This window comes from Haplochromis burtoni, unplaced genomic scaffold (assembly GCF_018398535.1).
Source record: "Haplochromis burtoni strain Fernald_Lab_line unplaced genomic scaffold, NCSU_Asbu1 Contig_498, whole genome shotgun sequence".
Lineage (NCBI taxonomy): Eukaryota > Metazoa > Chordata > Actinopteri > Cichliformes > Cichlidae > Haplochromis > Haplochromis burtoni.
The window spans coordinates 123,448-136,252 of record NW_024582859.1 but is presented as its reverse complement, the minus strand read 5'-3'; the positions used below and the strand labels follow the sequence as shown (position 1 = coordinate 136,252).

The 12,805-nt window shown below is 39.9% G+C and overlaps 1 protein-coding gene across 6 annotated transcripts in view; it reads right to left on the bottom strand.

Annotated features, from left to right (window-relative positions):
• cacna1ia (calcium voltage-gated channel subunit alpha1 Ia) overlaps positions 1-12,805 on the bottom strand; it is a 195,658-nt gene that overhangs the window by 73,170 nt on the left and 109,683 nt on the right. For all 6 annotated transcript variants that reach the window (XM_005946876.3, XM_014329075.2, XM_042213936.1 and 3 more), the window contains exon 5: positions 5,433-5,530. In XM_005946876.3, the coding sequence (XP_005946938.1) occupies positions 5,433-5,530 (98 nt within the window). The remainder of the gene's footprint in view (positions 1-5,432; positions 5,531-12,805) is intronic.

Below are 12,805 nucleotides of genomic sequence, written 5' to 3'. Positions count from 1 at the left end.
CAAACAATATTAACTCACATTATATATGTTAATTACTAATTTGCTTATCGCATAATTTCGGTTACCATTAGCTAACTGGAGCTAGCTAACATTGGCCTTTCATGGTTTTCGATAAATAGCCCACATACCTGTAAAATAACAACACCCCAGTAAAAGTCCACATATATAAAGGGTCTACACTCTTTCTCACTGGTGTGTTAGCTTTAAAATCTTATTTACCTTCAAGTGTAAAACTCCAGATGGTAGTAGATTTTCCAAAGCGAGAGACAAAAATGGCGGACAGTGCAGCCGATTTTTCCTTTCCAAGGGGCGGAGCTTGAGGATAAAACACGACTAACTTGTTTCTTTTCAACATGATTTGTTCTAAAGGAATGAATGTTCTTAAAGAATATGTGAAAATTAAAAGACAAAAATATGTTTAGATGTGAAATTTAAATTAGTCATGCTGGATATATGAAGTAATTCTATGCAGATTCAACCACCACCCTATTGCATTTTTTTCAGTGTTGTTTTCTTACACATTTGGACATTTAAGTCAGATAACCACAGCATCAATAGAGATTCTGCTTCTGTACAGGCATGTACATGCACTGGACACACATATCAAACAGTAGCAGATACCAGTTGGATTGGAAGTTAACAACCTCTCCAGAGGAGTCAGTTTGTAAGACAAATAAATCTTGGACCACTGTAGGAGACGAACTATTTCCTGAAAGAGCAAGAGCTTGAAAGGTTGCATATCAGTGACACAGCAGCGTAATCAGGCTACGCGAGGTCTTATTCATGATTAGACAAAACCTAATTGCAGAAATACAAGCGCGTCTCCTGTCGAATGATGATGACCTCATTCCCCATGGATTGGCCTGTCTTGCTGTGATGACACATTGAGACTGTGATTAGCGGAACATAATGACAGCTGATTGGACTAACAAGAGGGAGAGGTGAGACCCACTGATGAGATCACAGTGATCCCGCACTGACACCTGAGAGTGGTTTGCCTGTGTGTTGGTGTTACTACGAGCGTGATTGCCTGTGTGTATGTCTCTACTTATTTGATGGCGGGTGCATTAGTGTTTTTCGGTGGCATAGCGGGATTCGTGAATAACAACTCTGCAGTAGGTTAATGTGTCACAACAGTGCATCTAAACTGCCAACAGACTGTATGACAGGAGAGAAGCTGAGAGAGATGATGACGATAGCTTTACACAAAGACACAAGCACCTGTAGCTCACTGATGACACAAACACAAAAAGATGCAAACACAAATGTTGGCACTGAAAACAAAATGTTCTCTTTAAAAATCTTTATAAATGTCCCCATTTCCATAAGTTGTAATCATTATTATCACAATTTTTTAGAGATTTATTACAGAGAACAAAGAAAAAGATGCAGGGATGTATTGAAAATACACATGAAAATGCAGTGTATAAGGCAAAAACACCATTTGTACAATTCTAATGAGTTTGAAAGTCAATATTTGGTATGACCACCTTTAATCTTCAACATAGCCTTGAACTTTCTTCAGAAAGCTTTCTTGTAATTTCTGTAAGTAGCATTCACAAATAGTTCTCCAGGTTTCTTGAAGGACATTTAAAGCTCTTCTTTGGATGTTGGCTGTTCTGTTCTTAGTGATCATGATCCCATACTGCTTCAATAACGTTGAGGTCCAGGCTCTGAGGAGGCCAACAGACAATAAATGAAAATGAAGCCATTGCCAATCAGATGTTTTCCAGATGGCACTGTATGGTAGTTAAAAAGAGCCTCCACCATCTTTTACAGAATTCTACAGACACTCACCCTCTGTACATATTGAAACTCAGATCCATCACAACAGAAGTCCTGTTGCCATTTATGTTCAATCCAGTTCTTCTGCAATTTGCCAGACATTAGCCTTTTCTTCCTGTTTTTCTTCCTTAAGAATGGCTTCTTGACAGCCATCCTTCCACTGAGACTATTTCTTATGGGGCTTATCCAAATCAGCTGTAGGGCATCAGTCGGGTCCATGTCAGGACTTTGCTGGATTGATTTTCCCTAATTCTCAAGTACACAAGCTTTTAGGGCTGCCACTTTTTCTTTTGTCTTCCACATCTTTTTTTTCCAAGGACACACTGTACACCGTGCAGACATAGGCCAATGAGTGAAAAATGAAGCTACTGTCCAAAAAAACAATGAAAGACCTTCAGAATACCTGGAGAACTCTTGTGAAAGGCCAAGAAAGTCTGGATCCTTGAAAAGAAAATATAAAGAAATGAGAGGTGGCTCAGGATTTTTACACACTACTATATTTGATATTTGTTTGGTCATCATGCATGGGCTGCCAATTGGTACAATGTGCTTCATTCAGTTGAAGTCTAATGTGATGTGTCTCTAATCTTTCTAGGAACAGAAAGTGGATTTTCTGTCTGAAGAGCGCAGATGAAAGAATTTTTCTTGAATGCACATCCGTTTTCCTCCCCTGGCTAATTTGTCTCATCAACTGGTATTAAATGGAAAGTAGTAGTGTTGCTAGCGTATATGTGTCTCTGCTGGTGGCTGGAGGCGAGTCTAAATGTATTTGTTCCCCCGGGTCCTCGTCATTAGGCCACTCTTCCATTAGGCCTAATTGGGTGATGAGAGGGAGAGATGGATGGAAGGCAGAAGAAGAACAAGAACAAGACAGGGCCTGAGGGGGTGTTAAAAAAAGTGAGCATTAAAGAAGAGAAAAAAAGCAAATAGAAAAGAAAGGAAAAATATTCATGCAAACTAAAGAGAAATGCTGAATGGAAGGAACACAAACAAAAGTAACTAGAGAAAAGAAAAAGTCCTTTTCTAAGCCTCTCTATATATTTACTCCTTCCCTCTCTTTTTCTACCTGCCTCTATCTCTGTCCCCTCATGGCGACTCTGCCGGTTTTCCAGCTCCTGCTGTTCCCAAATAAAGATGGATGCCTCCCTTTGCGCCACAGAGGAAACACATTCAGAGCTACCTGCCTGTGCTATTCATTCAAGACCATGAGACTTCTCTTCTCTTTCATTTCCATACTATCTGTTGTTTTTTTTTCCTCTGCTGCCATTCGATCTGACACTCCCTCTATCTCGCACCAATTTCATCCAAAAAAGTCTAACACAAAAGCACACATTCTTACGCACACATACGCAACACACACAGGACTATTATCTGCCATTTTGTTACAAATTGTTATGTGTGAGGGGTCAGGATGTGCTCATGCTCCCTGTGTACCTGTGGGCAAAGTAGCGATCCCAACAAAACAAGTAACAAATAGCTTTATCCCCATGCTTCCTCTTCTCTAATGGGGTCACAAATAGGGGACAGAATCAAGTTACTGCTTGCTCATTATGTGCAACTTACTGATAACCAGATAAATAACAATAGTATCCATTTCCAGCACACAGACGACTAAAGTATGAAAAAGTAGAAACAAGAGAAATGAAGAGTGTGGTCATGCATGCATAGCTACATATGCATTCATCTGCTGCATTTCAGTAAAGCAATGTAGCAAGAGATTCATGATATGGTGCATAATTATCTCCTTAAAGGCATATTTGTTACAATCTGTGCATTTATCCCTGGAACAACATATGCAGTCTGCTGCATATATCTTCTAACCATACTGCTGGAAGCATGATAAAGTGAGCATCTTCATGTTCTTTCTGCTGCGAGTGTTGTTGTAAGATATTCTGCTTAGCCAGTTCTTCATTTGTGGCCCCACCTGTAAGATTGCTTCTCCGTCAGACCGTGTAGGGGAACTAATATTAATTCAAATGGGTACATGAAAAATAACAGGAGAAGTGAATATATTAAAAAGAAAGAGCAAAACAGATATTTGACATGCTGGCTCTGCAAAGCCACATATCGACTATTTTCCATGCAAGCCCGAAGAACTGCTCACCTTTCTCTATCCTCTGTCTGCATCTTTCTTCCCCAGCTATTATATCACAATTATCATCTAGCTCTGAAATGTCCATTCTTAACTGTAATGGCATGAAGTTCAAAGTTCAAACTGAGCATTACAACAGGGAAAAAAGGTCATTGTAGTGAGTTTGAACATCATATAGATGCCACATGGGGTGGTCTTAGTATCTGAAAAGCTGCTGATCTACTGGGATTTTCCCGTATAGTCATCTTGATGGTTTGCAGAGAATGTTCCAAAAAGGAGAAAAGAGAAAATATTCAGTGAGCAGCAGTTCTCTTGGGTAAAATGCCTTGTTGATGTCAGAGGTAGGCAACAGTAGCTCAAATAACCATTCATTACAACCAAGCTAGAGCATCTGTGAATACACAGGATATTGGACACTGAAGCAGTTGGGCTACAGCAGCAGAAGACCACAACAGGTGACACTCCTGTCAGCTAAGATCAGGAGACGGAGGCTACATTTCACATGAGCTCATCAAAACTGGACAATAGAAGATTGGAAAAATCCTGCCTGGTCTGATGAGTCTCGATGTGTGCTTTGACATTCGGATGATAGGGTCAGAATTTGGTGTAAACAACATGAAAGCCTGGATCCATCCTGCCTTGTATCAAAGCTTCAGGCATGGTGATGTCATGGTGTTGAAGATATTTTTCAGGCATACTTTGGGACCCTTAGTACCAACTGAGCCTACCTGAGTATTGCTGACTACATCCATCCCTTTATGCTCAGATTGTACTATATCTGTTTCCAGTGAAGAACATGTCATAAAGCGTAAATCATCTCAAAGTTACTGCACACAAATGGCCTCCACAGTTCGCAGATCTCAGTCTTAGAGTGCACTTTCAAAACATATAGGCTAATAAAACTAATAGTAATAGCTACTACAGTAACGTTAGAAATTAATCTGGTTCTCTTGATGAGTACTGAACACAAGTGCCTGACTACTTCAGTTCATGTTTATGACCTTTAAGGACTGATTTCCTATAATATCTTTTTTTTTCTCAAGTACTGGAACAAAGTGATTGGACTGGTCTGAAATTGGCCCAGGGAGGCTAATTGCTCGCTTGCAATCATTAGGAGATGTCAGTCAGGGCTGCAGAACAAAGGAATCAATTGGAGTTAAAAAGTTTGGCCAAGCGCTGAGTTTTTGATGAGAGAAACAGGGTTATGGTCACACGCCGATCAGTGAAGCAGCATTAATGGACGGTTTGTAAATCTGATAAAGCCGTGACTCACGGTTTGAACTGCCTGCATGATTAAGCATACGATAAATGTTTAATGATGCCCGCAGGGAACAGGTGGCATGCGAATGCAGGAAAAAAGCAAAATATGTAATACATATACATGAATTTCCATGTTGATGCATTTGGACTCTATGTGAACTGACAGAAATACAGATCTACAAAGAGAAAGTACAAGCAAAAGTATACCTCAAAGGCCACATGGAGACATGAAACATTAAACAGCAAAGAATTTGCCCAGAAACAAACACACACAAAATGTTAATGACGATCTCACTTGGCACTCTGTTAATGGCTTTGAGCGGCCGAAGAACCCTCACTGTCCGAATGGCTGACAGGTTGATGTTCTGCAAGTCCAGCGAGTACTCTACCATCCTGAATATACAGACAAAGAAGCAAAAAGGAAGAGAGAGATCAGTTAATCATTTAATCATGAACTGTCACTGCCTTGATCGGTCACTGGTTCAGCCTAGGAGAAAAACCGATTAGCATAGCCCCAGCTTCAACACAGATCTCTGTCCGCGATTCAAAGCCACTGGTCTCTCTTTGATCTAGTCTCACCGGTGCCCTCCCTTAGCTCCATGAATCTCAGCTGTATGGGAAATTTACTGCACGTGGAGGTGCAACCCTCCAGAGAAAATGCTCGGTTGGGGTGGGAGTGCGGGGTATAAAGTGACAAAGCATCAAAAAGGGAGAATAACATGAAAGAGAGGTGGGGAAGAAGAAAAGAGCAGTGAAAAAAGGGATTCATTCTATTCTAAGTGTTGCCTGCAGGATGTTGCGGCTCAGTCAGTGCCTGGCATCTGTTAGCAAGTCATTTCCACAGCATGGCTAAGCTGTTTGTGCCCCCAAACCCAAACCACTTTCATAGGAGAACGGTCACGGTATGAAAGCACTGTGTACGTCTGAATGTGCCATACACTACTACATGACTGTAATCACACAGAGTGAAGTGAATGTATGAAATTTACAGTATATGTGTAATAAATGACAGAATAAATAACACTGGGTGCATGTATATGCGAACAAACTGTGTGGATTGTGTAATACTTACGTGCGTTTGTCCAAGAGCGTGCACAAAATAGATGTGCCTGGGGCTACGACAGTGTCGGGACAGCATGATACCAACAACAGCGCATCCAACACAAGCTAATAACACCCAAAGCACATCCGCTGGCTTTGTAAAAAACAAGCCAAGCTCACTGTCTCTCACATAGATAGACTTATGAACCGTGTCATTTCCAATAATGTGAAACTTTATTGATCCCAAAGGGAAGCTCTCTCCGTTTGCCCTTCAACAACAAGCACAGAGTCATCAGCCGAGGAGCACCCCAGCTCACACTTAAGTAGGATTACTTGTTGTACAAGGGGTTTAACTGCTGCACAACCTACAGGGAGTCAACTCTAACCACTAGCAATTTATTCATATGGGTGTGAAATATTTAAAAACTAGGATTGCACTTTTAGGTGAAATGCTTACTTGTGTTTTGTTTTAAACTTACTCCTATAGTTGTGGGTTTTTTGTAGTTTTTGAGTCTTATACTGTAGCTGGACGAGACCATCATTGCAAGGGAGAATTTTCTCAGTCGAAAACAGGCCACAATGCCAAACCACAGAGAAGAGCGGAACAGTTTTAGGGGTGGGGCTACTAGCTTTTCTACCAGTTTTAATGCAAAAAAAGGATTTGATAGAGGCTGCTGGGAGCCTGAATAAAGGGCTAAAATGCCAAAATTTAAAAAAAACACAGCTCTTAGTTAGCTCAAGGACAAATACTAAATGCAAATGTGTTGATTGAATAGGTTATAGGCTGACTGATACACTATTAGATAGAGACAGCCTACCCAAAACACATATAATTGCTTAGATGAGTGCAGATATTGCAGCTTTGTTAGTGATCCAATTACATCCTGATCACACACAGAGCAACAAAGAAATTAAAAACGAGAACAGAAGATCATTAATGTGCTTGCATGTGTGTGAGTCTTTAGACATGTACGTCTTTGTATGTGTGTGTGTGCATGCATTCTATCTATAGAAGTGTCTCTTCCTGTGCACATCAATCAGGCCGATGTGTTTGGGAGGGTAATTAGTGGACTGCCGCAAGCAACCTTTTTATTATTGCTTTTTTGCTCGCGATACCTTCATCTCAATCATGCTTTTATGTAACCACACTGTGTGTGTGTGTGTGTGTGTGTGTGTGTGTGTGTGTGTGTGTGTGTGTGTTTGTGTGTGTGTGTGTGAACGTGCCTTTCTATATCAGTGTAAAATGTAAAATGTAGCGCTTCAGCGGAAACCTAGTGTGGGCCTAGTGTCAGAGATCAGGCACACTTTCAGCATAAAAGATGATGAAACACTTGAAACAATCTAGATGTCAAATATGTCGTGACTTGAGAGGAAAGTTAGCAAATAGCCAAAATCATAAAACCCAAAAGTTTAAGTTCTGCATTGGGAAATATGCGTTTTGGTATCATTTATATATGAAACACAAAAAGAGACTGCTCAACTGTGATGATCTCCTCGTAAAATAATGAAAACTGAACAACAGCTGCAGCGCTTTCTTGTTTTTGTCTCATGTAATTGTGAATTTCAGCTGAGCCTCATAAAGGCTGTTAAGCAAATTTCTTACTATTTATATCCTAATAGATTTATCTTTATAGTGTCATCCACGGTGACAAAGCTTTTTAGACCTAGTCTCTCATTTTCATGAAAAGGTCCTAAAGGGTCAAACCTACTCTGTAACTCATCACGTTACAGGCTGTAAAGTGATGAGTGCGCTCTACTGATGACCTCCGAGTCTTGGCATAGTACATCTTACTTGCATAAGCAGAAACACAAAGGTCAGAAACCTGAAGTGTAGACCACAATGTCAACACCTTATGGAATAAACATTGACTATCTGTCTGAAACATAGCAATCTTCCCCATAAAAGGGAGCCTCCAGAACCAAAGTGCCATTATAAACTTTGGAAGTGCAGTTTCCTTTTCACCGTTGGTGCCAACACAGAGTAAATGTTTCCACAATTTACAGCTGAGTCTCCTTAATAATCCTTTCTGGATGAGGAAAACCTGTCTCATCATGTGTTTTGTAGGTTCTTAGTCATGCAATTTAGGGTAGTCTTGTGAGCTTGAAAATGTTTCAGCTCTCATCCAAGAGTCTTCTTCAAGAGTCTCCCAGGTAATAAACCCTTAGTGGGAGTTCTTCATTTTGGACGTCCTTCAGGTGATTCTGGGTCTTTAACCCACTATTGGTCATACCAGTCATCACATGAACCACAGTGCATCATCCAGTTGCCTTCTTTTTTAGTTTTCAAGACTGGTCTCATCATAATTGGCATCAGCTTCAGTCAAGATTAGGGTTGCCAAAAACTGATACTCAGGTATTAATCAATACTAAAACTAATACTGAATTAAAATACACATTTGCAAAAATATTGATGCAAACAGTGCCATCAGAGCTCCTCCCCTCACTAACAGCTGAAGTAGTTAACATTTATGACGCTGGACAACACTTTAGGAGGAATACAAAGAGGTCAGTGAAGCTCCTGCTTCAACAACATTGAAGTATCGAACAGTTATCAGTGTTAACTCAGCCAGCAAATGCATTAACAGTAGCTGTTTAACTGTTAGCAATTACCGATAGCCACGTGCAGCTCGGATCTCAGCTGACCCTTCTCCCGCTGGACACAGTCTGTTTGACCTGCTCCCCTCAGGCAGGAGGCTCCGGTCCATTCGCACCAGAACCTCTCGCCATTAGAACAGTTTCTTCCCCTCTGCTGTTGAACACATGAACAATAACCGTATGACTGTTCCCACCACTAACACAGGACCCTACGCTGTGTTCCCTGCATCATTACATGTTTTGCACTGATCACCACCTGCACTCATGTATATATCATGTATATATCTATCTATCTACTTAGCACTTTTAATTCTTATTCTCATTTTTATTTTCATGTCTATTTAAGCTTAATTTATAACAGTATTTATAACAGTATATTTGCACTGAAGCACCGCAGCAATTTCCTAATGTTGTAAACCCGCTCAACATTTGGCAATAAAACCCTTTCTGATTCTGATTCTGATTAGCCATCTGTTTTTATTAATGTAGTGATTAGCAGGCTGTTAGAAAAAAGATGAATAATTATTGCCGGCTGAACGGGTCATGGATCGAATATTGAGCCATGGCAGAGCGGATTATGGACACATGGTGAACTGCCTGTAAAGAGCAGCAGGGGACTAGAGTTAAGCGGAGCAGAGAGTCCAGAGTGTGGAGAACTAATCTGAGCAAATAAAGAGTTAAATTCGGAGTAGAGCAGCCAAATCAGTTTGAAAGTTTTGTATTGTGACAATACAAGAGCACCTAAACAGCTGTGCCTAGTCAAGGCACAGCTCTTTAGCATACTCCATAGACCAGCATCATTCATTTTTCCATGATTTCTTTGACCTGTTAATTTTTTTCAGCTTTTTCCTTGGCATCCATTCATCTGTCCATTCATTTTCTTCCACTTATCCAATTCAGAGTCACAGGGGAGGGGCTGGAACCTGTTACAGCTGTCATGCAGGACAGGTTGCCAGTATGTTGGCATCCTTGGTGTACATTAGAAAAAGATGCAGAAGTCAAAGCTGACTTTCAATAAAAAGGGTCACACTTCTTTGCTGAATCATGAATTTCAGTGATATTGGCACAAAGATACGGAATTTGCATGCTGTCACTGCAGATACCACACAAAGTGGGAAAAAAATTAATGTCAGTGCAGTGGAAATGAAAAAACATTATTTCCTGTGAGGTGTCTGGTGTTAAAGACAGAAAGGGAAAACCACTCTTGACAAAAGAAAGGAGTGTATGGGGCCAAAGGGTGGATGTTCGTCTGAGCATGTCAAGAAGAAAGAAAGAGCAGGGAGGTGAGTCAAAAAGAAACAAAAAAGAGGTGTTGCCCGTAGGTAACAGGCATTGAGCTCATAGCAGAATGTTGGCTGTGATTTGGCCCAGAAAAGCTGGCACTGCCCTCTGCAATTAGCCTAGACGCTAATCTAATGGGTGCTGCCAAGAGGCAAACGAAGACCGAGGTGTTCGCACAAATGCATACACAAACACAGGCAGGCGCACGCACGCAGATTAAACACAGCAAAGGCATAAGCTGACAGACTGTAATCTGTGTGGGTAATTCTGTGCCATAAACGTGCACATAGACTCGCGCGAGCTGTGTTTGAGCATCCGCTGAGGATAAACTGATTCAGCTCAAATGAAGATGAATGTCCCTGCACCGACCCTGGAAGTCTGTAGCTTTATCGTTGTTTGTGCGCCATTATACCAGCCACTCCTCCCATCCATCTCCCTCTCCTTCACATAGTCGTCACTTCGGAGGACATTACATTTCCTTATGCTCATTTTCTGGAGACTTTTTAAACCAAGTCTACATACTAAAAAGCTTTATGTATTTATGGTACGAGGGCTTCATTTCCCCCCCTCAGAATAGAGTTGAATCCCCCGGATGTGGGCATCTCCTCACCCCCCGCACACCCCCCAGGACCAAAACAAACACAAACACACCCCACACGCATACAGAGGGACTTTATCACCTGGCATGTCTGAGCCTCGCATTTCACTTGGGTTAAAGCAGGTGTTTGAGCAGGTGTGTTTACTTTGGTTTTGTGCACATGCATCCATCTAGCACATCTGCCTTGTATTTTCCTCACGCATTAACAGCATGTGTGATGAATACTTGGAAGAACAAGTTAAACCTGTAATATATGAATATATGACCAGAGACATGCATGTTGTTGCCAACATGTAAGTGTTACATGTTGATCAATATCTGGTGAACACCCAATACTTTACCTAGCAGTATCTCGGTCTGTGATACTGTAGTGTCTGTGGCAGAATATCAGGGACTCTTAATACCATGACTTTGATTTAATTATTTATCTTTTTTTTTAATTCTTTGAAATTAACATGTAAGTGCTGATAGCTTAACAAGAGCTGATGTCTCACTCTGCTGGAGCTGCTGAAAAATACAGAAACATTTGAAACGGCTGCACAATCAGAGCAAACTGGATGGCTGTTATTGCATAGTGGTTTTGCCGCTTCGTTCACACTACACAGTGACTTTTTCTGGCCGAGTGTTATGTCAAAGCCTGTTTTCCAAGCAGTTTTTAAAGACACATCAATGACAGCAAAGCTTTTCAGTGGCCTGCCATCAAGTTTAGTCAGTGGCAGGTAAAAGTGCAAAGCTGCTACCTGAAGGTTTTCTACACCGACCTTTGCTTGTTTCATAACACAAGAATCACTCAGAGCTGTGCCACATCCACTGTTACAGTTTTGTGTGTAAAGCAATAAAACATCTATTTGTAAAATGCCTCCATAGCTTTATTTCAGTTTTATTTGTTTCTATACCATTTTAACTCTGACTCTGTTCCACACAGGGTCATGCCACAAATTTAAACTGGTTCTAATTTCATAACTTTAACATAAATTAATGCATAAAACTATATGACCTCCATGCAAAATAATAGCCATTTACTTGTCATCCTGCTGTTAAATATACACATAGTAGAATATGTGAACATATCTAGATTAACTGAAAATCATATGGGTCACATTTAATTAATCTTCCCTCTAATTTATTTTAAGATGCTTAGAAAACAAATATTATTTCTAAGTAAATAGTAGTAGAGACTAGACCCGAGTAATAGAGACAGATTGCAATAATTAAAGCTGGGTAACAGCAAGCCAGTCAGCCAAAAAGTCATTCAAATTAAATGGCAAAATAGGCTGTTAATCTTTGTCTACAAAACTTATTAATGTCTACAAAACCCATTATAAAAAATATTATATATACTTCAAATCTAATCTTGTGGTTTTAAAGATTTAAAGTTGTACGTGCTAAAAGTCATTGCCACTTGCGCTATAACATTTTATCTATTGCTTCTGCAGAAATTGTCTGCAGAAATTGCTGATGGGGGTGGTTTTGCTGGTTTTAATGTTTTGTTGCTCAAGATCTTTTATGATAATGTTTTTACCTTTTAAAGTCATTCACAGAAAGTAAAAAAGACTCAAGATTTTTAACATTGTTCTCATTTTTTGTTTTACATCTTCCCAAAGCCTTGTCAGATGAACTAAACAACACTTTCATTAACATCACTTCTCATATTCATATTCTACTTTATTCATGTACTACTTTAAGTGATGTTTGGCTAAATGCCCTCTTTTATCCTATAGCCCACTATTTCAGTTCTTTTAATCACTGTTTGGTACATTTAGTGATCTATTTAAATTGCTATCAAAACTTTTAGCTAGTCATTTCCATCTGTCAAACATAACCTTACCTTTTTTCCCAGCAGACACTGTTTAGCTAACAATTACATTAGCTATTTATAAGTTTGGGGAAACCACTTGAGGAAGTCACTTGGATGAGTGACGAAATGTTTTTCCTACTAAAAATACTACATTAAGATGAACAGAATAAACTTTTTGGGAATTATATTAGCTTACGTTAGCTAAATATCAGATGACATTTTGCTATATGTCATCTGATAGCATTTATCTAACTATTAGCCATTCTTTTAACATGTATTTTTATCACTTTGACAATCACATATCTACTTTAGTTATATAGAGATTGCTGTCTATTTGTACTATTTAGCCATTACT